Source organism: Schistocerca gregaria, chromosome 6, assembly GCF_023897955.1.
Source record: "Schistocerca gregaria isolate iqSchGreg1 chromosome 6, iqSchGreg1.2, whole genome shotgun sequence".
Classification (NCBI taxonomy): Eukaryota; Metazoa; Arthropoda; class Insecta; order Orthoptera; family Acrididae; genus Schistocerca; species Schistocerca gregaria.
In genome coordinates, this window is record NC_064925.1 from 341802133 (window position 1) to 341827618 (window position 25486).

At 39.7% G+C, this 25486-nt stretch overlaps 1 protein-coding gene across 1 annotated transcript; it reads left to right on the top strand.

Moving 5' to 3' along the window:
- The first annotated feature begins 8049 nt into the window (after nt 1-8049).
- On the top strand, nt 8050-16641 carry LOC126278256 (U6 snRNA-associated Sm-like protein LSm7). Its single transcript, XM_049978257.1, has 3 exons — nt 8050-8198; nt 14380-14560; nt 16394-16641. The coding sequence occupies exons 1-3, from the start codon at nt 8190-8192 to the stop codon at nt 16531-16533; spliced, it is 330 nt and encodes a 109-aa protein (XP_049834214.1). The 5' UTR covers nt 8050-8189; the 3' UTR covers nt 16534-16641.
- The last annotated feature ends 8845 nt before the right edge of the window (nt 16642-25486 follow it).

Sequence of the window (25486 nt, forward strand, 5' to 3'; positions counted from 1 at the left end):
CCTTTATCTAGATCCAAGTACAGGGAACTAGAAATCACGCTTGCTCACGCTCCAGTGTCGAGTAACACTTCTACAATGGATTTCTCTAACGATAAAACAGCAGTTGCCTGAACCGTTACCTTTACTTTGTCGTTATTACTAGACTTATTATTCTCGGCAAAGAAGGTCATGTTCCATAGTGTGTCCGTCTTGGAATCTCAAAAAAACAATTTGCAAGATTATTTGCGCCCGTGCTCACGTTCTCGACCGGGGGTTGGGCGCTTACGCCAGTCTGCTCATGTTTTCCGCCGCGTTATTAGGCGACGCATTTTGGTCATCACTTACCTCAATAATATTTATCCTTTGTTCATGGACATGTTTGGTATTCGGTGGAGTTTGATTACTGCAGTCCTGATTATTAGCATTGTTTGTTGGTACAAAGTGTCGTGCATTCGGAAACATATAATTGTAGTTGTGTGGTGTATAGTTCGGGTTTCCCCACTGCGGGGGTGGATAACTGACTCTAGAATTTTGACAACTTGAATTATTCTGCTGATATGGCGAATTTCTCTCAAAATAACCAGGGTTGTATCTTCCATCCTGACGTCTGTTTTGATTGTTGTTGTTTCGGTTACAGTTGTTGTTGCCTCTGGAGTACTGATTGTTGTTGAAACTACCATTGCGTCTGTTGCCATTACTATTTTTCGGTAAAATTGACCATTACCAAAACTGTTGTAATTGTTGGAATTTTGGAATCGGGGATCGCAAGATTGCTGCGAATATTGTGTGAAGTTGGGCTGTTGTGATTTTTGCCCATGATTTTGAGGAAGCGGGTTTGCATTCCACATGTTACCGCTGTTGTTATTTTGATTGAAATTATGGCAATTGTTTTGGCGAGAGTTGGAATTAGCATTATAAATATGTGGAGTGTTCCCTGAATCTCCTCTAAACACAAGGTCTACTTCATTCAAATAATCTAGAAATTTCTTGATGGTAGTTTCCGGAACACCAATTAATTGTGTCCGGTAATGCAGGGGTAAATGACTTTTTAAGGTGTTAATCACATCGGCAAGATCGGCCGGTTTTGACCAATAAAGTGTTTTGTCCAGGTATCTTTCAAAATATTGACGCAAAGTTTCTTTACAAGGGTTGTATGGTTCGGGATTGTGAACTTCACGTCGAAGTTGTTTTTGCTCATGTTCTGACCAGAATTCCTGCAGAAAAGCCTCTTCAAATTGCTTGAAAGTTAAATTTTGCCTTTTTATTTCAGCTCCCCATCTGGATGCTCGCCCCCTCAACAGATTACTTACAAAAAAAATCTTTTCCGCATCTGACCAGTTGTGCGGAAACATTCCGTCAAAAGACCTAATAAAAACAATCGGGTGCACCGCTTGGGTATCATCGGAACTGAACGTTGGAAAATAGGCATGTTTAATCATGTTACCGTCAACAATACCGGCAGGCACTATAGGGCCTGAACTATTGTTCCCTGGTGAAACTTCATGGCACAAGGGTGGTTGAGAATTACTGTTTTGTGCGATCACTGAGAGCGGCTCTGTTTGATGTTTTTCGCTCGCAAGTGATTCGCTGTTAGACTGTGGAACAAACTGCACAGTGAAATTAGGCGGTGAACTCGTTGTGAGTGGGGTTGTAGGCGGAACAGTAACTACGTTAGAATCGGGAGTTAATAACTGAGAAATTTGGTTTTTTAAAGTGTTGGTCTCGGTTTGCACCTGCGACATGGCCTGGTGTAAAATCTCTTTTGTAGCGGTTTCTACCCTTTGCTCAATGAGCTTGTTGCAAATACCACATTTGTGCACTAATTTTTCTGCAATGTTTGCGTTACACTCTAAAGAAAGCGATTCTGTTTTTTCCTCCAAATGGGAAATTTTTTCTTTCATTTCTAATTGTTGTAAGCATACTACACTAACTTGTTGAGTAATACCTTCGATATCCATCGAAATTTTATTTTGTGAGGTGGTTTGATTTTGCACGAAATTCTGAACTAGATCATTGACCTGAGCCTGAGCGTTCGTGACCTGATCCAACTTGGTTTTACATGACTGCATTTCGGAATTTGTCACTGTTTGATATTTAACAAAGGAATTTTCGTGAGTGTTTACACGACATGCCAATTCGTTGAAACTTTCGGTCAATTGTGTCGTTTTTGAATTAAGTTCTGAGATTTGGTTAGCCTGTTTTTCCAGAGTAGATGTTACCCCAGAAGACAATTGATCGATTTTGCTGTTTAATTCTTTTGTACTCTGCTCCTGTTTATCAAATCTAGTGTCTAGTTTATCAAACCTTTCATTAAGGATGCTATCCATACTTCGCGTAAGAAGTTGTATTAAAATTCCGTACTGATTCGGATCAATGTTTGGATCATTGTTCCTTTCACTAGAGTTGTGCAAATTAGGATCGGAGTGGGAAATCCCTAGTTGGACACGTCTACTATCGTTTTCCATAGGGTCAGGATTATTGAGTGTGTCACCTGATGAATTACTTTCGTTACTTAGTATTATTTGATGTGATACACCTGCAGTAAATTCCATAGATTCTGGGCTGGAAAAGCCTAGGAAAGGGGATGCTGATGATACAGTAGCATCACCGTTATCAGTTTGCTGTTGCTGTTGTTCCATTTTTGCCAATAATTAACAAACGTGAAATATACAACTAGTACACCCAGAATGGCGATGGCTTGCAAAGTACAAAAGATAAATAAAATTTAGATAGTTAGACGGTAATAACTATTACTTGATAGAATTTCCAAAAATGTCTGAATTATTATTGTGGTTGTAACCGTATTCGCGTAGCTAACCTGAAAGTGGTGACATGACGTAACAAACAGGATTGACTCATAACAATGACTTCTGCATATCTTACTGTTGAATTTCAATGTTACAATAATAGAAATTCCATTGACAAAGGGTATGATTCTTGTTTAGGGAAAAGAATGGGAAATGGGAATAAAAGTTAGCATAGGCGGGAGGCGCACACTGGACAATGGCATAGCAGAACAAATGCTTTTGCACTACTCACCACGCTGCGTTGAAGCTTGCAGAAATCTTGTTAATCTTGAAACAACGTTAGCTCTCGTTTTCATATTGGGCATGAAAGAGAAAATTACAGTTTTTTAGCCAATGTACAAAACAATAAATATTACTACACGTATGATTTTACTTTAATTTGCCCTTGTTAAGTTCATTCCAGTAAAATCCGAAGATTGCAGGTTCGAGTCCTGTCACGGTCGCCAGTGTGATGTCCGGAATTAAAAAAAAAAGGGAGGGTGGTAATTTTTTGTTTTTGTTTTGTGTTGAAAGGAAAGAAAGAAAAAAGGGTGAATAAAGGTGAAGGGAAGTGGATCTATTTTTACTGGAAATAACTTATTGATGGACATCACAAAAATTTATTTTACCTATTTTTTTTTTTTACTCATCGAAGAAGACAACACAACACATATAAAAGAAATCATCACACTACTATTATCCACAGAATGATCGTTTCACAAGACACTTTCTAGCTCGACTGACTCTTAAGACTGGACAAGACTCGACTGACTCTACTCTCTCTCTGGACCACAGCCTCTTCACGTCCCTCTGGACCAGAGATTTCAACTGTGATTAGCACGCCGATTATTTAATTAATCGTACAGCCGCTGGGCGCGCGCTTGGCGCGTCATTTAAATGGGGTTAAACGCACACCGCGAGAGGCGTGAGCTAGCGGTGTCTTACAGGTATCGCCACAACGTGGAAGTATGGCCGGGATAACCCCATGACTTTTTCTGTATAGGGTTATCGTAATGAACCCATTTTTCGTCCCTGGTCACAATGCGAAGCAGAAATCCCTTCCGTTTTTGCCTCTGAAGCAACTGTTCACAAACACACAAACGCCGTTCAATGTCTCTTGGCCTCAGCTCACACAGGACCCAAATTCCTTCTTTCTGAATCATGCCCGTAGCCTTGAGATGTTTTCAAATGGCTTGCTGTATCACTCCCATTAATTGTGGCAATTCTTCTTGAGTTTGACGCAAGTCTTCACTCAGCAATGTCTCCAATTCTGCATCTTCGAAAACTCTCTCTCTTCCACCACTATGCCGGTCTAAGAAGTTAAAATCACCGTTCTTGAAGCGTTGAAACCACTGACGACACGCTCTTTCACTAACAGCGTCCTTACCATATGTACTTGAGAGCATTCAATGAGACTCAGCCACTGTTTTCTTCATATTGACACAAAACAGTAACACCTCCCGCAAATGATGAGAATTAGGCTCGTAAACTGACATTTCCTATCAAGAACAACTTTATGATGCAGACACAAATCGTCTAATGTTTGAATGACGTTATGTTGACCGAGGCCCAAGCTAACTGCCTGACGCCTGCGATCTGCAAACGGCGGAAGCAAAGTTGTACACCTTGTATGTGTATATATGTGTATATGTATATGTATATATATATATATATACAGCAGAGTCCCACTAATCCGAACGGTCGGTTAATCCGAACATGAAAAACGTTAGTCTAAGTATGAAAAATTGTGTGGTAAACTGCTGTACGTACACACTATTTTAATTTACACAGTACAGTAAACATGTATCAGAAAAACTGGCAAGAAAACATTAGATTTAAACAATGCATAACAATGAAAGAAAAGCTGTTAAACTTACTAAAATACAATGGACACTTTATCCCTAGTTTTTAGATGACAAAAACTCTGTCATTGTTTTATCCTGCAATGAAGACAGTCTGTTACATGACACATAGTTTCGCCATTGTCTCATAAACAGGTCAGCAGGAGTAGTAGTGGTCTGTTGCTCCAAATAACGTAGCGCGAGGTCAAGGGCTTCTTCTGCATCACTGTGTGGCACCAGCTCTCCTTTGTCGCTTTCTGGCTCATTGTCACTTCCGTCACAGCAGTCCACGTCTTCGTGGTCTTGAGTCACAGCAGCAACTAAATCGGCGTCAGTAAGGTTCTCCACACACGCCCCATCCGCTGCCATCCACTCATCTACGTCTCCTTTACTAGCTTCTCCACATCCAGGGACTGTCTGTATCATTTGTAGTAGTTTTTCCTCTTCTTTTCAAACTAGGTTGTCCTGAAATTCATGAGTTCACTGTTTTCTCCACGGTTCTGAAATATTCTGCCATGCCTTAGCTGCCCAATAAACAACATCCTTCACATTGGGCTTTTTTATTTTGTCTACTAAAGGACTGCTATCATATTGGATCAGTATTCTTAAAAATTGTTTTCTGTAAATCACTTTTAGTGTTTGCGGTAAGCCCTGGTCCATTGGCTGTGGAAGTGGTGTAATATTCGGTGGCAAAAACTTCGACAAAGTTTCTCCATCACATAATTCCTCAGTGCTGGGGTGAGATGGCGCATTATCAATCAATAGGACTGCATGCGGAGACAAATGATTTTCCTTAGAAAAGAGGGAACAGAGGGAACAAACTGGCCGTGTAACCATTCTTTGAACAGCTTACCATCTGTCTATGCTTTTTTTCTGGTTGGGATAATAAACGGGCAGGTATTTCATGTTGCAGTTTTTAAAAGCTCTGGGCCCAGCAGACTTGCCCATCAGCATTAAAGGCAGCTTGTGATTACCAGCAGCGTTGCTGCACACTAATAAAGTCACACCATCTATGTACATTTTAAAACTAGGAGCATGGTCTTCTGCTTTTGATGTTAGGATATTTGTTGGCAATGCCCTAAAATTAAGGCCAGTCTCGTCAGCGTTATAAATTTGTGGGACAGAATACTTTCCCTCTCTTATCATTTTTTCAAACACACATGCAAGTATTCGTTTGCTGTATCGTGATCAGAAGAAAGCTTCTCTCTAGTAACTGTTAGCTGAAAGACTCCATTACGTTTTTTGAATCTGTTCAACCAACCAGTACTCGCACTAAAAGACTCATCACCATTCATTAAATTTGTTCAGGTAAACAGCCTTCTCCTGAACCAGTGCTCCATTCAAAAGAGTTCCCCTTTCTTTTTCCTGCGTAAACCAAAGGAGAAGAACTTCATTCACTTTATCATACTACGACTGTTTCGAAGTCTGCCGAATTTCGACTGTTTTTCCCGAAGGCGCTGCACAGGACAGTTCATGCTTCACTCGGTTCTTCTTCCAATCACAAATGGTTGCTTTACCAACACCCCGTTCCGTTGCCAGTTTAGATACATTCTCACCATTGTCTATCCGCTTCAAACAATTCAGATTTTCTTTGAGAGTTAACGTTGTATGTTTCCGTTTACTCATGACAAAAATACGTACACCACTACACCTGAATGAATACAATACAACTGTTACGCGTGCCAGCGATCGATAATGAACATAACCAAGCACTTTGTGAGCCAACGGCAGTGCACTGACTCCAGGTACTACAAAGGTTTCAACAATGCGCAACAACAAGGGCAGGGAGTGAGAGTGAGCCATTGTTCCCATATACATATATCGCAACACCAAAGAATAATTAATTAATCTAGAGTAATGAAATTTTGGGAATAAATTTGTCTATGGAACATATTTAAGAGATGAACATTGCAAGAAATCAGGTTAATTTAATCTTGAGATAACACATTGCAAATGTGAAATGCTGGTACATTAATAGCGCTATCCTCTTGGAAAACAGCCCTGAAACGCTATTTATGAATGGCAGCACAACAGGTAGAATTACCAGACTAACATACGAATCTACAGTCAGATGGTGTTGGGTAGCTGTGTTATTGCTCCTGCTGACATACAAAATCCCACCTCAGTCCATAAATCCAGGTGTATGTCCAGTGTGTCTAACTGACAGGCCAGTTAGTTGTAGGCCCTCAATAGGCCTCCTTTGAACCGACATATGGGCGTCACTGGCACAACCCACATCAGAAAACACAACAGACCTCCATCTACTATGGAAACAAATGATAGTGATTTGGGGTAAGTCGAATGCATACAACAGGGCGTCTGACTCGGCGCCTTAACTGATTTATATCAGTTCATTATGTTACGGTGATGCCAACCACTGCTCATATTGCTGCTGTAGATGCAGTATAATGCATCATAGCCACACACTGAACATGATAGTCTCCCCTCTCAGTAGAATCATGTGGCTGTCTGGAACCCAGTCTTCTTGAGACTGTACATTGTCATGTCCACCACTGCCAACAATCATGTGCGGTGGCTAAACTTCTGTCATGGCTTTCTGCAATATCGCAGAAGAAAGCGCTATTACACGATCTCGTTCAAACTCAGTGAAGTGTTGATAATGGCTTCTTTGTAGCCTTATAGGCATTCTTGACGAACATCAGCTCACCACACGCAATCTCAAAGGTAACTAAAGATCACGACCATTACAATGTGTATTTAAAGCAAACCTGCTTTCTTATAATGGTTCTACTGGCACCACTCTTATGCGACTGGAGTGAAATTTGAATATTCGTCGTCTTTCAGTGGTAGAAATACGCCCGCAAACTTTCGTTTGTGTCTACCCAAAACAGAATCGCATGAGCCTGAAATAATTTTCCAAACTGGACAAGTTTCCAGATTACACAGAACTCACTAGACAACACAAAATTTATCAGGTATCATGAACAAATGTATATTTTTTTAAATTATGCATGCATTTACATACCGTCACTCCTGCATAGTAGTCATTCATTTACTGTATATTGCACCACAGAGTACTAGACTATCACAGTAATGATAAATAATATGGTATTTCTGTATTTTTATTCTAACTTTAAATTCGTTTATTGTTGTACGTTCATAAATATTATTCTCGTGTTTATTTGCTTTAAATTTCACTATTGCGGAATGCTTTGACGTGACGTGTCAGCCAGTGTGAAATGGGCTTTATAAGACTCAGAAGCACAGAATCCATTGCTATACAGTAAATGATTGCGGCGAGAATGGCTGGCACGCCGTCTTATCCCCGATTGAATCAGTCTTAAAACTATGTTCCCGAGGAACCTTGAGGCTAAGTTCCGTTCTGTTTACGGCCCATGTGTATAGCAACACGTGAAAGGCATTGTGTAATATTTTTGCCGAAAAACTCATACCAAACTTTGAAGGCAGTGGATATTAACATCGCTGAAGACTTGGATGGGCCTGTTCCATATCTATGATATCCGTTTGTTTTGTTTTGAAAGATTGTGTAAACAAAGTGCAGCGTGTTTGTGCATTTGTGTTGCAGAGTGTTACGAACAGTAGTTAGTTTCTGCGTTGAAGAATGACGTCGGTAAGAGCTAACACTTATGATCCCTTCTGTGTGTCTTTTGTATAATGTGTAGTCATTACTATGTTATTTAAGAAGAGGAAAAAAAGTGGTGAAAAATTTATTTCCAGCGCCTAAAATTTCTTGTTTTTCGTGTTATGGTACAGCATCTGGAGCTGTAACTGGTCATTCCAACCATAATTGTAATGTAAAATGAAGACGTATTCCATTCGCATACTTCCTCTCCAGATATGAATATTATAGCTGGTATGGCGTCACTGGGTAAAAAGATGGACAGAATAAGAAATATCCACTTAACTTTTGTCATAGGATTTTTTACTTTTCCTCTAGGGAGTGGTTCAGAGCAAAAGAAAAAAAAAATGTGCAGGTAGTCATTAGATACTAGCATTTAATTTCTGTTATCGCTAATTTATTGATTGACAATTTGAATCATTGGCCAACTTACTAGATTATCGTCGCTAAATAGTATAACCGACTTTTATTAAATATTTGCTTGAAAATATCGTAAATGTCCGTGTTAGTCAAGACATTACATTTATTATGTACAGCTGACACCACTATGATATTTTAACATTTACACAAGAAGCTCCTGTTGAAACCTGGAACTACGATGATATTCTAGCAAATAACAAGTGAAAGACATTTCATTCGTATTATTTTTATGTGCAAACTAGGACAGTGGTAAGATAGGAGCTCCTACTGTATACTATTAGTATTCATGGAATAGCAATAGTATCGCCTAAATTTCCAGTTGACTACTACATGATGACCATGGAAATTATTATACCTGTATTATATTAAGCAGAGCAAATGTACTAAAATAGTAGAAATCAAATGTTAACCTGTAGGATGTAAATGTATTATCAATAGCAGAGAATACATGCAACACATATAATTAATAATGACTGCAGAATCAACTCTCACCTAGAGTGAGATATTGAAGTGCTAGCCAAATTGCAATTACAGTGTAACAAAGAGCAATATCCACAAACTGTTTTCTGGCTTTTATCACCATTCCCCATATTTTGGATATAATAATTTATTTGGTATTAGCAATTGATGCTGTTAAATCCAGCCCAGTTGACAAATATGGGTTGTCTCAGAAACCAGCTTGCTTGTATCACTAGACAACATTCAAATAAATCTTATTACTGAGTTTTATTACAAAATGAAAAGAGTACAATAATTAACATGGCAATCACACCGATGTGTCGCAAGCAGAGGGTGACATATGAAATAATCAAGTTTCTTAACAGTATAACAATTCCAAGTTTGAGCTACATAGAATGTACAAGCGGAGTAACTAGTGTTGACACTCTGGGCTGTGACCAGTCAGGCGCGGCACTTATGTCCTCATCGCATTGCGTTGTCATCCCGGAGAGGGTTCGGTCAGTGTGCAATTGGCTGATGTCTTCTCACAGCCTTCTCTGCTCTATCGTTCCCGACTGGCACTCCGATGCTTGACTTTACGCTGCAGCAGATGCAATACTGTGTCACCAGACCAGTGCCTTCAGTAACATAGTCGTAACCAGTGGATAACATCACTGACAACATGAAAACATTAGCAAAACAAAGACCAGTGAATTAATGGGACCTCACCAGCAACAGGAAACATTTGGATGGGGGATATGCTTGCATATAACTCCTTAAAACTTATAAAATCTTGAAAATGTCAGACTGCAGTGGAAAAATAAATTTTCTTAAATTGGGAATGTGATGTATAAAAAGAGATTGTTGGCTTTACAGCCAACGAAGGATTGTTGGTTTCCATTCTATCACCTTCCAACTAATGTAACCTTCAGGTTACGCTACATAAGCACGTTGCTACTATCTTCTCAAAGAATTGCTTTTTATTTGACAAATTGGTGGCTTTGCAAATCTCAACCAAGCTGTTACCTTACAGCTGGTACTAGGTCCCAGGATAGTCACTACAATGGCCACTAAGAAAAGAGTGAAAATCACATTGGCACTACTGCAATCTGCTTTTTTTAAAAAAAAAAAAAAAAAAAACGAAAGACACTCTTTATTCACTAGACGTATACCATATAGGTCTATATAGGTCTAGTACACCATGTGATTAATTCTACCACCCACAATAACTAAGTGACATATTGTTGAAGAACATGAGTGAAATTACTAGTCAAAAATACAAACAGAAACCTTGTAGATGGTAACTATGTAACATATGAAATCACTCTTCAAAAAAGACACATTGTTCTATAGATCCAATTACTTTTATCTGTCGTGACAGGTAACATCAGAATTTGGAAATACAGAAGCGTCCTATCCCGCCTGTCTGATTTGACCCATGACGTCACAAATATGGTAGAAACGACCATAAACCGATTCCAATATGGTGCTTATAAAGTCGTTACGTACACATTATGAGGACGAAAATAGATAGAAAAACAAACATACACACTTTCCACAAAAAGACTAATGGCACTAACGGGTCAAGCGCAGGAAATGGGGTGTTCTTGGGTGGGGGCAAACTAAATATAAACAAATTTAGACACCCGCCCCCATACAAAACCACACAAAACGACGAAAAGAACCGACATCACAAAACTTCCCAAATACCACTAAACACAATATCATCTGGAATCGGACACTTCCCTTGACCTATATAGCTCAACATCAGCTCCTGATCCCATAAATTAGGATCAAACACTTTCCTTGTGCTATATAACTCAAAAACATCTCCCGATACCAGTAGCAACATACACAGCCACACATTGGGATCAAACACTTCCCATGACCTCCACACTGTTAATTTTATCCGTCATATCCATTCCTGAACAAAAACAACAGTCTATTAATTTTACTAAAATTACCGCACGACATAGAGCGAACAACACTAAATTAACCTTCATACAAAATCGTTAACTCACTAAAACTAATTCCACTACAAACACAGCCGACACTCGAACAATTCTGGATAATGAGCAAAAGCAAACTGAGCCCATTACACCACACAAACGAAAACCCTGAACATACCACCAGAGAGCACAACACGTCGACATCTACAAACACGCCACACTTAGAAACCAAACTCTGCACCGTCTTGATGTCACACACGACAACACCCTTACATCACGGGTCATAGCCGACGTGTGGGATCGGACGCTTCTGTCAACCCCAGAATTTTTTTGCAAAAGGTGATGTAGCGAGCTTTGTGTATGCAAACAAGAAGATTGTTCTTCAAAATGTGAGAAGTAATTGCTGAGAAAAGTAACACTTGTAAGTTTTTTCTGTGTGTATATCAGAAGCAGTGCAGGACTTCCTTGTAACTTGTGGGGATCTTTGCAGTTATTTGGCTTGAAACTGATGCTTATACTGTAGTAAACCCCTTACTTTGTGAGTAATTTGTTGCCAAGTCAGGTCTTTAGTGTGGTATGCTGTCCATTTAACCTCCTTAAAAACTCCTTTATTAACAATTGAAAAACTAAAATTCCGTAATTATGAGAGTAAAGTATGTAGTCATACATTTTTTGGTGAAGTGATGACTTATACCACATTTATTTGAAGACCGAGCTACAGTTAATCAGCAGGATGTTCATGACTTTACCAGTAGATTACTTATAACAGCATATGCATTAAAACTTAATATCTATATGTATTGTTGCTTGCATTTCATCAACAGTGTACTTTTGGAAAAGGGATAGATTTTGCTGGAAAGCCTTGAATGAATCTCTGAAAAGTAAGATAGCTTAATACGAAAGGATTTGGCTAAACGCGTGGTCCAACAAATGATTTCAACTTGTCAGAAGTGCTTAATACAACAAAGGCTGCTAGAATAATAATAATTTTATTATACATTGGCTACATACTTCTTTGGCAGTTTAGATCCTATACATGTCATTCACAGAAGTCAATGTGATAAGGCCTTTATAAATCTGTGTTTACTGTTAATGTTTCCGCTCACAGTAATTATATTATTATTATTATGTCTGCCTCAGTAACAGAGTGGGGATCATTGCTGACTGCCATGCTTGAGACGTGGGTTTAATTCCCAGGTGGGAAGGAGGTTTTATTTCCACAGCGTCTGGGCATTGTGTTGTCCTCATCATTATTTCATCTCCGTACATGCGTCACATAAAGAAACTTGCACTAGGTGGCCGGACAATCCCAAAGGGGTGTCTCCCAGCCAGAAATGCCAATGATCCTTTCATTTTATTTTTATTATTAGATGTTATGCATTCTGCCAAAAAGCAGGTCTCCACGTGGCTGTTCTCCATATCCTCCTGCCTTGTAGAGGCTCTTCATTTTTATGTATATTATCAGTACTTGCTGTTTCTTTCCATGTGTTGCTGTGGCTTTGTCTGGATAAATGGAAAAGAAAGAAAAGAGAAAGTACACATTTCTAAATTGTAATGGAATTAGGTATGCATCCTAATCACCTTCTCCCCATTGTCCTGTCCATGTCCTCCGCCTTTGCCCCTCTCCCTGTTCCTCATCTTCCCCGCCCCCCTCTCTCTGCCCATCTTTTCCTTCCCCTCCCCCTCTCTCCATTTCCTCCTATCTCCTCTCTCTCTGTCCATCACCTCCCCTTTCGGGTCAACAGAAGCGTCCAATCCCACGCGTCGTCTTTGACCCGTGACGTGAGGGCGTTATCGTGTGTGACGTCATGGCGGCGCGGAGTTTGGTTTCTGAGTGTGGCGTGTTTGTGGATGTTATCGTGTTGTGGTTTGTTGTGCTCTCTGGTGGTATGTTCAGGGTTTTCGTTTGTGTGGTGTAATGGACTCAGTGTGCTTTTGCTCATTATCCAGAATTGTTCGAGTGTCGTCTGTGTTTGTAGTGGAATTCGTTTCAGTGAGTTAACGATTTTGTGTGAAGGTTAATTTAGTGTTTTTCACAGTACATTCTGTGGCAATTTTAGTAAAATTAATCGGTTGTTGTTTTTGTTCAGGAATGGATATGATGGATAAAATTAACAGTGCACAGGCCAAGGGAAGTGTTCGATCCCAATGTGTGGCTGTGTATGTTGATATTGGTATCGGGAGATGTTTTTGAGCTATATAGGCCAAGGGAAGTGTTTGATCCTAATTTATGGGATCGCAGGGCGTTGGCTTGCTACGTTCACTTGTGTTGACGTGCCACAGCAATGCGTCTGCGATGTGCATGGCGTCGTCGCTGGCTGTGCAGTGTAATCATCAGCATTTAACTTGTTCTTCCTTCTCATAGTCAAAACAAATGCCATGCTTCATGCTTCGAACAAGAGTACCATAAGGCTGTTTAGCCAACAGTCCTGTAGTCTCAGCAATACTACATGTCTTCCAAACCAAAATATTAGCATCTGGAAATGCTTCAAGGCCACAATAATCTGCTTGATTGCCCGATACAACAGCAAGTGTAAGCCACGTACTAAATTCCAAATACTACGGGAAACAGTAAATATTTAGTTTGCCCCCACCTAAAAACACCCCATTTCCCGCACTTGTCCCGTTAATGTCATTAGGCTTTTTGTGGAAAGTGTGTGTGTTTGTTTTTCAATGTATTTTCATCCTCATAATGTGTATGTGCCGACTTTATATGTGCCATATTGGAATTGTGGTTTATGGTCGTTTCCGCCATATTTGTGACATCATGGGTCAAAGCAGACGGGCGGGATCGGACGCTTCTGTATTCATAAGCCATAAATACAACTTTCTTGTTTGCTAACATACATTCTGACTGTGACTGTCAAAATGTGCATTAGAGTATTGTGTCAAAATTTGAAGTACATTGGTCAAGAACTTTTCATGATTGTTGGCAATAACGTTTCCTCTTTATATACTACATATATGTTTATATACATGTAAAAAAAAGATGTATAAAAATGCACACATATTTGAATTCAGCGTTGTGTCAAAATTTCGAAGCAGTCAACGAAGATCTTTGAGACATTTAAGATGTGGAACAAACAAACATACATTTTTATATAGATTTTCCTTTTAATTATTACAAATATATTTGTATATAGATATATAAAGATGTGTGTATTCGAATGCAGTGTTGTGTCGAAGTGCCAAGGGAACCAGTGAGGAACTTTCAGAGATTTAAGATTTTAAACAAAACACACACATGCCACATTGTGTTAAAAATTTCAAAGTAAATGGTGAAGAACTTTTAGAGATTTTTTATTTTGTACAAACATACAGTTACATTTTTTTATACAGATATAATATGCCATTAAAAATTTCAGGTTCAGGTCCAAGGGGATCAGAAAGAAAAGAAAAGGAAAGAAAGTATTCTTGATCTCTCAAAATATCTGGAAAAAAACATCAGAGTGAAATTTGCTGGTGGCAGGGAGGCAGCTGGTGTGCTCAAGGGTTATGACCCTCTCCTTAATCTTGTGTTGGACAATACCTCAGAGATTCTTAGAGGTAATACAAATGTCTTACCACAAAAATATTTACTGTTTGGATTTATTTACAGAAGCTATCACCCCTTTCAACTTTTTGTGCATGAATAATTTTCTTAAAAGTACAGGGTGTACATAAATTCCAAGAACACTTTCAATTATTTATTGTAGAAGAACCAAATATTGTTCAGATTTCATACGTATCTCATTCTGAAGAGAAACCCTGAAAGTTTTTTTCGTGTATACTGCCACAGTGTAGTTTGATAATTTGCCGATGAAAGTTATTTTCATGTATACTGCCACAGTGTAGTTTGGTAATTTGCCAATAGTCAGCACTGGTCGCAAACATGGTGAGTTTTATGAAATGACCTCTCCGGTCAACAGATCTCACTTTGTAAGGCTTTTTTCTGTGGGGACAAATTAAAGATCTGGTGTATGTACTGCCTCTACCACGTGATGTAAGAGAGCATCAGGAAAGAATACGGGAAGCAACTGCCACAGTTGACGATGCCATGCTGGGACGGGTATGGCAAGAATTTGATTACTGTATTGACGTCTGCTGGGTCACTCATGGTTCGCATATCGAATGTTTGGAGGAGGAAGAAGAAGAAAAAACTTTCAGTGTTTCTCTTCAAAATGCACGATGCATGGCATCTCTACAATGTTTAGTTCTTGTGCAATAAATAATTGAAAGTGTTCGCAGACTTTATGTGCAGCCTGTATGTAGTTTGATATTGCAGCTAAATTTGGTCAAGAAAGCAGAGCAAATACTGAGCATTGTTTTATCTGTGGTAAACCTTCAACTTCACTGTTTTGATATGATTGGTTTACCATTAGAATAACCACTTAGAAACAGTATTTAATATGTTCTTGATATAAAAACAGCTTCGCCAGTGACAAAACGTCTATAATTTGTTTTGGTTGTGAAGTCTAGTCGTACAATTTAATTTCATTTCACTTACTTATTCAGGAATCATCTTATAAGTATTTTATTTTCCATAAGTCTTCTGATTAATTGGCTGCAGCCCACCTCGAATTCCTCTACGGTGCCAACCTTTTCACCTCAGTGTAGCTCTTGCAACTTAGGTTCTCTGTTACTTCTGGAATATCAACAAAATTGTGAAAAGGATAGGTTGTTGCAGCCTGGCCAGAGATAGTAGTCATTTGTGAGTGAGGTGTGCCTGTGTGTGTGTGTGTGTGTGTGTGTGTGTGTGTGTGTGTGTGTTTTCTTCACTTTTCTGAGGAAAGCTTTGGCTGAAATCTCAGTGTTTAACAATCTTTCATTGTGCATGTCTGCAGCTCAGTTGTTATCTTTACAGTAAGTAGTAATCTGTCATTTTTGCTGTGTTATTCATAATACTGTAAAACATATGAGAGTAGGGTTAATTTACACATCTTTTTCGGATGACTGCGAGAAGGTGCTTGTGGTATTTGCACTGCTGAACAGTAGTTAAACTGATGTAGCAAATGGGAAAATGCAGTTCCTTAAACTACGTTACTGCCACCTCATGTAGATAATGAGAGGAGAAAGGGGTAGGTAGATATTTGTGAGAGAGTGACTAATGAATTGATAACAGGAAGCAAAATTTACACCTCTAAGCAACTAGGCTGCCACCAATCACCGGACCTTAAGTTTAATCTTTGATCTCCCACCTGTCCATTTTTGTGTGTATCGTTCGCGGATCTCAGATTTATTTTTTATTTTTCTTGGCATTTGTCTTTTTTGTCTCCAGTCTGTCCTTCCATTATATTATCTTTTCCCCCTCCCCTTTTTGCAACTATACAAGGAATTTGTACTGTGTAGTATGCAGATTGACTGTCATAACCTGCCTAACACAGTATATTTTATACACAGATCCAGATGACCCATACAAATTGACGGAAGACACAAGAATGTTGGGCCTCGTTGTGTGTAGAGGAACTTCAGTAGTGCTTATCTGTCCCGTGGATGGAATGGAAAGCATACCAAATCCATTTGTTCAACAAGAAGCATGAACTATCATCAAAGAATATTTTCCTTTTCCTTTTGCATTAAAGTACCTATATAATTATTTGTAAATAAACTGATTTTTTTTATAAATAAATATATTGGACAACTGTAAACCTTTACTTTCATTCTGGTATATGTATGTGAAATTTGAACAAAAGCCCACTGCAGAGAAGCAGAAGAGAATTTGTATTTAACAAAAGATTTTACTGTTGTGGATTTTTTTTACCTGCTTTGACAAATTTTTTATGGGTAGCCTGTTACAGAACTAAACAGAAATTGTACTTTTGTCACTAAGTACACAAAAAGAGTAAGATTACAGAAAAAATTGATACATAAAAAGAAAAACCATACATATTGTCAAATTCAAAATGAGACTTCTATGTGAATGAAGACTCAAAGGAAAGTTATTCAAAGGGAAACAAGACCATTGGGAAAAGCAATCTACACAGGCAACTAGAACATGGTACCTACAAGAAATCACACACGAAATACTCTGCCAGAGAGAACCAAAACCCGATCAGTGCTGTGAGGTGGTTCCCTTACTGTGGGATGGACTGTAGAATTCTTTCAGCGTGAATTCCTTCTTAACAATGAAAGCACAGATTACAAGCAGCACATTCATCTGAGAACTGCCATACAGAGTACTTGGAGGAAACTGTCAGCCATAAATTTATAGAAGAGGATCTTAAATTAACACTGAAGATCCAGGACCCTTCTTACTCTCGGACCTGCAGTGTCTTACGGAACTGCTTTAAAGTTTTTAACATTAATTAAGAGTCATCTCCACTAATTCTAATGGGAGTAATTATTATTTGCAGTCATTGATCACCTTGCTGACATTCTCCTTATTCTAACATTACAGTCCAAAAAACTTGCACATTATCACTAGATTGTGAATTGACAACTGTAATTGAACTTGCAATTGAATCTGCAAAATATTGATAGTCAAAGTTGACCCTAGTTCACAGTAAAATAATCTGGAGTCAACATTACAAAACTCAGATTTCCAAGTGCATTTTGATCCTAGTTCAATTTTTGTACCAATCTAAGATTACATAGTCAGCCCCAAATTCATAATGATACATAAGCACTCAACTGCCATCCATAATTGATGAAGATATATCGAAGCAGAGTCCAAGGCGAGTACACCTTTATTGGTAACACCACGGATATGCTCAATAAAATGGACACTAAAACCTAATCGTGGTTGGGGTTAACCAGTGTACGCAATCCATCCCATCATTTGGGAATCATTAAAAATATACTACGTCAATCTCAGTCAAGCCATGCACTACATCACTATAGGCAGGCCTCAGCTCATGTGCCATACATTCAGCGTTGACACGAAGAAACCAAAGATTGTTAGAAATCCAGTGCTCTGTACTATGTCCTCAACTGCTGGTATGATTAATGGCATCCACCATAGAAACCTTCCAAATATTCCAATAGTACAACTTTTACAGGATACCAAATACTGGATTATAATGTCAAGTTAGCGAACTGTGTCTTTTCTTTATGTGTGGCTTGCAGCCTGGTGAGGTCTCTCTAGTTTACTCATCTGTGATGGATTATGTGTCTCTATAATGAAGGTTGTATTTCTGACTAGAGCTGTCCTTAAAAGTAACACACACACTCTCTACTTGTGTGGGAGAGACATGCAAAGCCTGTTATATAGTCCTGGTAGATTTATATTTAAGGTTACACTTTTATTTGCTAAAAAATCAGTGTGAATGGTAATTCGATGTCCTCTAATCCGGTGGACAGTATTGGTAGAGAGATAGTAGTTCACGCCCCTTTCTCTGGTAAGCGCATAGCGTGAAAGTGATGAAGGACTTTTATGGTCAAACATCATCATATTCCAAAATACCAACTACTAAAACTGGTACTCCAGTATATTAGGAAAATCTCTCTCTCTCTCTCTCTCTCTCTCTCTCTCTCTCTCTCTCTCTCTTTCCCCCTAATTCTCTCAGTCAATTGATTATACTGTGGTACTTTACAAACCTAAATCTGCTTAGTCTTGAGCCTGTATTTCAATACATGTAGGAGCAGTCACAACATCCTTTTTGCCTTATCACAGTGACTGTGTATCATGGCTTCTGTGCCAAAACAAACTGAAAAAACTGGGAGCTGCCTGATCCACAACCAATCAACTGTCAGGCACAATTCTCGGAGATCGGTTCGGTCTAAGTACAAAATGTGTACATGTCACAGTGACACTCCAAATGTGCTCAACAGCATTGAGGTCAGGTGACCTGTGAAGCATCCTTAAAAGTAGTGCTCCTAAAATAACTCCAACCATTTGGGAGTTACAGGTCCTGCTGAAGGTGCAAGTCGTTTGTGAAGTGCTGTCGACGAGCAAACATATGTAGATTATGGGACAATAGGTTCCTGTATCATTTGCCATTGCCAGCAAGAGATGGCAGATGTATCCATTTCACCCCCAAAATGAGAATACCGTTATTATCTGCCAGAACGGTGCTCAATCAGCAAGTGGAATGCATCCTCTCACATAGTTTTCAAAGTACTAATGCTTTGCTGTTTGCATGTACCAGGCAGTACTATGACCCATTTGCTTCCTTATACCATGTTTGGCATGTTGGTGTTGTGTTAAAATCTGTATCTTAATTTTCAGTGAGCAGACTTAACTGTAGGCATGGCTTCGGTTCCTAAAAGTGACTTGCTAGACCCGTGTGAAACCACCTCTGCATCTGCATATAACTCTTTAAGCCACCATACAGTGCATATTGGTGGGTACTGTGTACCTATATTATTGATGTCTACCATATTCCATTCACATACTGATCTGGGAGAAAGGACTGTCTATATGCCTATTTAGTGCTATATTCCCTCTCATGGTCATAATCACTATGTAACATATTCGACGGTGGCTCCACAGCTATCTCAGAGCCTTGTTTGAATACATGTTCTCTAAATTTACACAACGGAGTTTTGCAAGAACTACATCAGGATTTCTATTCAGATTCCTCAGCATTTATGTTACACTTTTGTATGGACTGCACTAACCTGTTATGAACGTAGCAGCGCATCTCTGCATCCTTGAAATGTCTCATATCATACCTTTGTGATAAGAGCTCTAAACTCTGGAATTGATCACACTAGTGTCTTGTATCCAATTTGCTTTACAGATGCATTGTATTTTCTCAAAACTCTTTCAACAAATCTAAGTCTTCGACTTGACCTTACCTAAAGTAGCTTCTACTTGATTATCTCATTTCACAACCTTTTCTAGTATTACCCTTAAATACATACATGACATGGTGTACTCAAGATGTTCACCGCTAATGTTTTCATTACACACTATCGTGTTATTAGTATTATCTTAGATCTATCCACACTTGGAAAGAGCTGCTTCTCTAATACGAGGAGCAAATTTCATCCAAATCTTTGTGCATTTCCGTACTGTAGCCCAACAATGCCATCAGTAAACAATCTGATAGTGTCACTCATCCTAGCTGATAAATCATTTACGTATATTGAGAATATTATAGGTTGTATTATGCTTCCTTTTGGAACACCCAATATTACTAATGTTTCAATGGAACATTTTCTACCCAGTATAACATACTTGACTCTGTTAATTAATTGTTGAGCCAATCACATATCTGCAAAGATACCTTTTTGGTCATGTTGTGGTTAGTTGTCTACTATGTTGTACAGTGTCTAAAGCCCTTTGGGAAACTACCTATTCACCTGCATCTGTTGTTTGAAAGAGGTTGTTTATGAATGAAGCATGAAGCAAGCTGTGTTAATGGATTTCAGGTCTGCCTCATGCATACAACTCCCCCCCCCCCCCCTCCCACCCACACACAAATCTATGTATGCTTCATCACTTTTATGCCATTGTCAGTGGATACTCTTTATTCAGTTCTGTAAAATGGAAACATGTTTTAAGTAATAATTTTATTTCTATTTATTGTTCAGCTGATTTAACCTTTACTAAGCATAGCCTCTTTAACCTTAAACTAAGATATGCAATCTCAGTCGCTGTTTTCATGCCTCTGTCTCTCCTGACACCCTCCACCAGTCGAAGCCTGTGACTTTCTTCAGTTCTTTAGCCCAGTGAGCAGGTGGTCTACCTTGTGGTCATAGTGTTGCTCCAGGACTCCACTCTAGTACTGCCTTTGTCCATCTCCTGTCAATTTTTAGTGTGATATATCCTGCCCGTTTCCATTTAAGAGTGTTTAGTTAGTTAGCTAGCTACTTGTTCCGTAGATCAAATTCATGATAAACATTAAAATGTATAGGTTGTCAACACAACATACATAGAACACTTCATCTCTCGATATATAAATGGCATTGTTTCGACTGATGGACTCACTCACTGACTTATCATTGCCCAGCCCAAACCACTAAGAATAGAAATTCGAAATTTCCAGAGCGTAAAATACGGGATCAAAGGGTTATTGAAAACATCTCTCTAGTGAGGCAATTAGATGTACGAAAATTAGTATTTGGCTTCTCAGTCAGAAACAAAGAAATACGCGTTTCAGCATTTTTGGAAATTTAACCCCTCTGGGGGTGAAATAGCGGGTGAAAGCTGTTTTTAAGTAAATCATTATTAAAGAACTGCTAAAGTATTTTTAAAGCTTTTATCTGCAAAAGTTTGTGTTTGTCTTCTTTGTCAGATTTAAAAAAATAAGCATTTCACTGTTTTTGCGAACTTAAACCCTACATGGGTGAAATGTTTTATGAAAATATTTAATTGTGAAAGCATTTGTAAAGCTAAACCTTTGAAAATTGGTGTTTGGCTTCTCAGTTAGAAATGAAAAAAATAGTGTGCCACTGTTTCTGGAAATTGAAATAGGAGCTGAAAATTTTTAAGACTTTATTTAGTTATATTGAAAAAACTTTAAAGATAAATATATGAAAATTGGTATTGTAAAGAAATATGCCCTAAGCTCAGTAAGTTAACATATTTTAATTCATTGATGCCTTATGGGATACTATTCTGAGGTAGCCCCGCAATTGGATGAAAAGTATTAATTGCACAATAGAAAGTAATAAGAATTATTTGTGGAGTTTGCATTGTACATCTTGAAAGTATATCATTAAATACCTGGGCATATTAACCATAGCATCACAACAGTATCTTTATTCACTTGTGAAAATTGTTATCAACAATGTATCTAAGCTTGACAACAACAGAGATATTCAGAAGCACAACACTTGAAGAAAAAATGATCTGCGTTGCCCTTTAACGAATCTAAGTTTTGCACAAAAAAGAATGAAATACACAACTGTAAAACACTTTGACAGTCCACCCATGGAAGTAAAATAGCTGACAAGTGGCAAAAATGTTTTCAGATTTAGATTAAAGAACTTTTAGCCCCAAGTTGGCAGTTATTCTTATGGCAAAAGTATCTGAACGTAAACAACTCAGCAGATGTCTATGTGTGGCTTTTTCCAGTTGAACTTCCCATCAATATGCACACCTAAGAACATACAATTTTCTATCACATTTATTATTTTTTGTGGTGTACTAGATTTGTAGTAGGAGATGGATATTTGTGACAGTACAAAACTAGGTGAATTCTAATTTTTCAAAGTTTAAACCTATCCCATTTGTGCAAAATCATTCAGTAACTTGCACAAAAAAGATATTTTACTATTTCCTTTGTAGATGCTTATTTTATCAGCTTCACAACAATGCTTGTACAATCAACAGACAGGTCTAATTCTGCATATTGATTCAAATAAATTGGCAGTTCCTTCAAATAAAGCAAGAAAAGTAGTGGGCCAATGATCTAACCTTGTGGGGCTTCCACTGTAATTTCTCCCCATGCAGATGATGTGGCATTCCTCTTTGTATTAATAAAATGGCCTAAGATAACTTCCTGCATCCTGTTTCTCAAATAAGAACTTGTGGGGACTGGACAGTGGGTTCTAAGACACCAAGTGTTTTAAGTTGTATCGGTTCATGTAATGCGTATAAATAAATATTGTCTATGTGAATCAGTAATGTTGAGAGTCATTACACATCATGAACATTGTGTTTGTTACCCAAATCCTGCATTGTTGACACTGATATTTTTGACAACGCACCGCGACATTTTTGTGTAACACGTTGCTCCACCTCCACCTGATGTGAGAATCCAACACCTCGTCAGTGTGGATCCTACACACACCGATGATCAGCCAGCTACAGTCAATGATAGTAAGTGTTTATCTAACGACTTTTCACTGCTTCAAGACAGAAACTGCAATTTTTCTATGTTGAATACCTGCACAACAATGCAACCATTGGCACAGTCGAGCACAGTGCCTTCAACGAACACTGAAAACAGTGCTAGAGTGCTTATGTGGACACTAATCCTGTCAGACTACATAACAAAGAGACGACGACGACTGGTGGCAATGCACAATGGCATTACTATGCTGCCTCCACCATTCTCGAGCACAATAATCCAATTGATATATATTCAGCTAGTACTAATGCTACTCGCAAGTCTCCCTATCAATCAAGTGACTCTACCGTTAATGAGATGTCAGGCACTGACAGACCAATTACAGACACCAACCACAGCGACGTAACAAACACAGGTCAGTGTATTTGGTGGTCTCAGGGACAGATGGTGCAGGTTAACAGTGATTTTGAACAGAATGGCATATTTCCAAAAACTGCTTCGCTCTCACATATCAGGCGGATGACGTCGCGGCAGCCACACTGCATACCACAGTACACCTCAGGCATGACATAATGGCCATGCCGGCCGCACCACTCCTCACACCCCACCTGGATATGCTGATGCCCATTGCATGCACACGATATGATCGTTTTACCAGGACGCCACAACAGACACATCAACAGTACTACGACCACAAGATGGATATCAGAATTACAACATGACTGCTACACCACTCACACTGACAATGAAAGGTGTCATGTTTGAACCAGACATCACAACCACCACGCCTACTGTGAACCCCGTGCCATGTGGGCCGACGATGATTACAAGAGACACTGCTGATCATATGGACACACCACAAGGATCTCCCACGCCGCGGTGGCCTCCGACCGACCATGACTTCACCCCACCTACTGCAATGCGTGCTACACCCTAGGGGGACTACGCTATTAACATGGACTTACTTGCTACGCCACCACAGCAACCGTAACGCAATTAACAGAACAGTGTGCACAGTGGACACACACACACACACATACAAACTGTGATATCCAAAAAAACTATATTTCTCCACAGTCTGCCAATACCTCTATACATCACACGGGTGACAGCATAGAAATATCAGCATTGCCGCGACACTCGCCACTCCACAGGTGTGACGTCACTGCCCGACCAGTAGCGCCACATGCAAGACCACAGCTCCAACCAGAATATCATGCCAGACACAGTTGGTCCGAGTAATATTGCAACTACTGCCAACACAAAACAACCACTACAGGAACCACCCACCGTCTATCGAACTCCACCTGCTGCCCATTCACACAAACTCACCAGAATTGTGCTTTCCTTTATGCAGATGTATGATGAGGATAGCAGTGATCGAGGATGACCAGAGCAAACTGTTAATACTTGTCAGCCACCTCGGAGAACAAGTGGAGCTCATCAGCGATCTACTGCTAAATACTCCGACTGCACACAAGTATGAGACAGTGAAGTCACTAATATTGCAACAATTATCACACACGCCGGAGCAAAAACTGCACCTCACCATAAATGAGATAATGCTGGGCAATGACACACCATTGATGTTATGGCACAACCGTGACACCAGACATTGATCAGCGCCAGGACACCCATCTACCACCATGACAACGATGGATACGGTGCCTAACAAACAAAGATGGTAGCAATGGCAGACACGGCGCAAACACCAGACAACACCCCCCCCCCCCCCAGAACTGGACCCCAGCTATCTTCCAGGCCAGTACCGCTGCAGAGCCCCAACAATCACGGTGCACATGCCCAGCTGTTGCAAGAGATAAACAAACAAGGGAGATGGCCGACAAGGGTCGTGACAGCACAGCCCAGCCAAAACCAAACGACAAGCAGCTACCGCTGGTTTCACATGAGATTTGGCACTGACGCACGCCGCTGCCAACAGCCATGTGACTACCCAAACTACACTGAAAGACTGGCCTGGGCCCAACAGCCCACCTCCCTACAACAAGCTGTCTTTCTACTGGAGGTAGCAGCACACTCTCTCTCTCTCTCTCTCTCTCTCTCTCTCTCTCTCACACACACACACACACACACACACACACACACACACAAACAAACACAAACACGGGGACAGACTGCGTCGACTGTTTGTTTATGACCGCTGCACCAGTACCTGCTGGTCAATACGGGTGCAAAATTCAGCATGCAAACCCATATCTCATCACATGAGATTACAAGCCCTCAACCATACAATTCAGAGTGGCAAATGATTCAGTAATAACAGTAATGGGGACAACCTCCGCTATGCTCTGGCTAGATGACCACACAACACGTCCATGGACTTTCTTTGTGGCCAAAAGGGTGGAACTGGTGCTTGGAGCGGACTTCCTCCATCATTAACGCCTCATCCTGGATCTCAGCAAAGCTCTGTTATTACAAGACAATGGACTACACCCTATAGGGGGCATCTGCAGTGACAGTCTGCCGACCACTGCTAGACATCGAGGCCACAGCAGATCTGTGCACTACCATGTGCAACACTGTGCGACGAACTCCATGAAATGACAATGGCCTACGAAAACATCTACAAAGAGAACAACAATTACAAAGCATGTACACAGAATGAGCAGCTATGCAGCCGCCACCACAAACTGGCCAGCCAACTGCAACAAATACGGCAACAACTACAAATGTCCCGGTGGACCCAAGAGCCACAGGATAACTGTACAACCACTAGCACAGATACACAGGTTAGTACAGTGCCTATTTTACTTGGTGATGCAGCTCTCGCATGCGGGTTGAACAGCGACAA

Bases quoted from the DNA above. Each gene is read 5' to 3' on its own strand.
- LOC126278256 (XM_049978257.1), top strand. The intron at 14,561-16,393 runs GTAATACAAATG...TTTTATACACAG, and splicing joins TACCTCAGAGATTCTTAGAG to ATCCAGATGACCCATACAAA.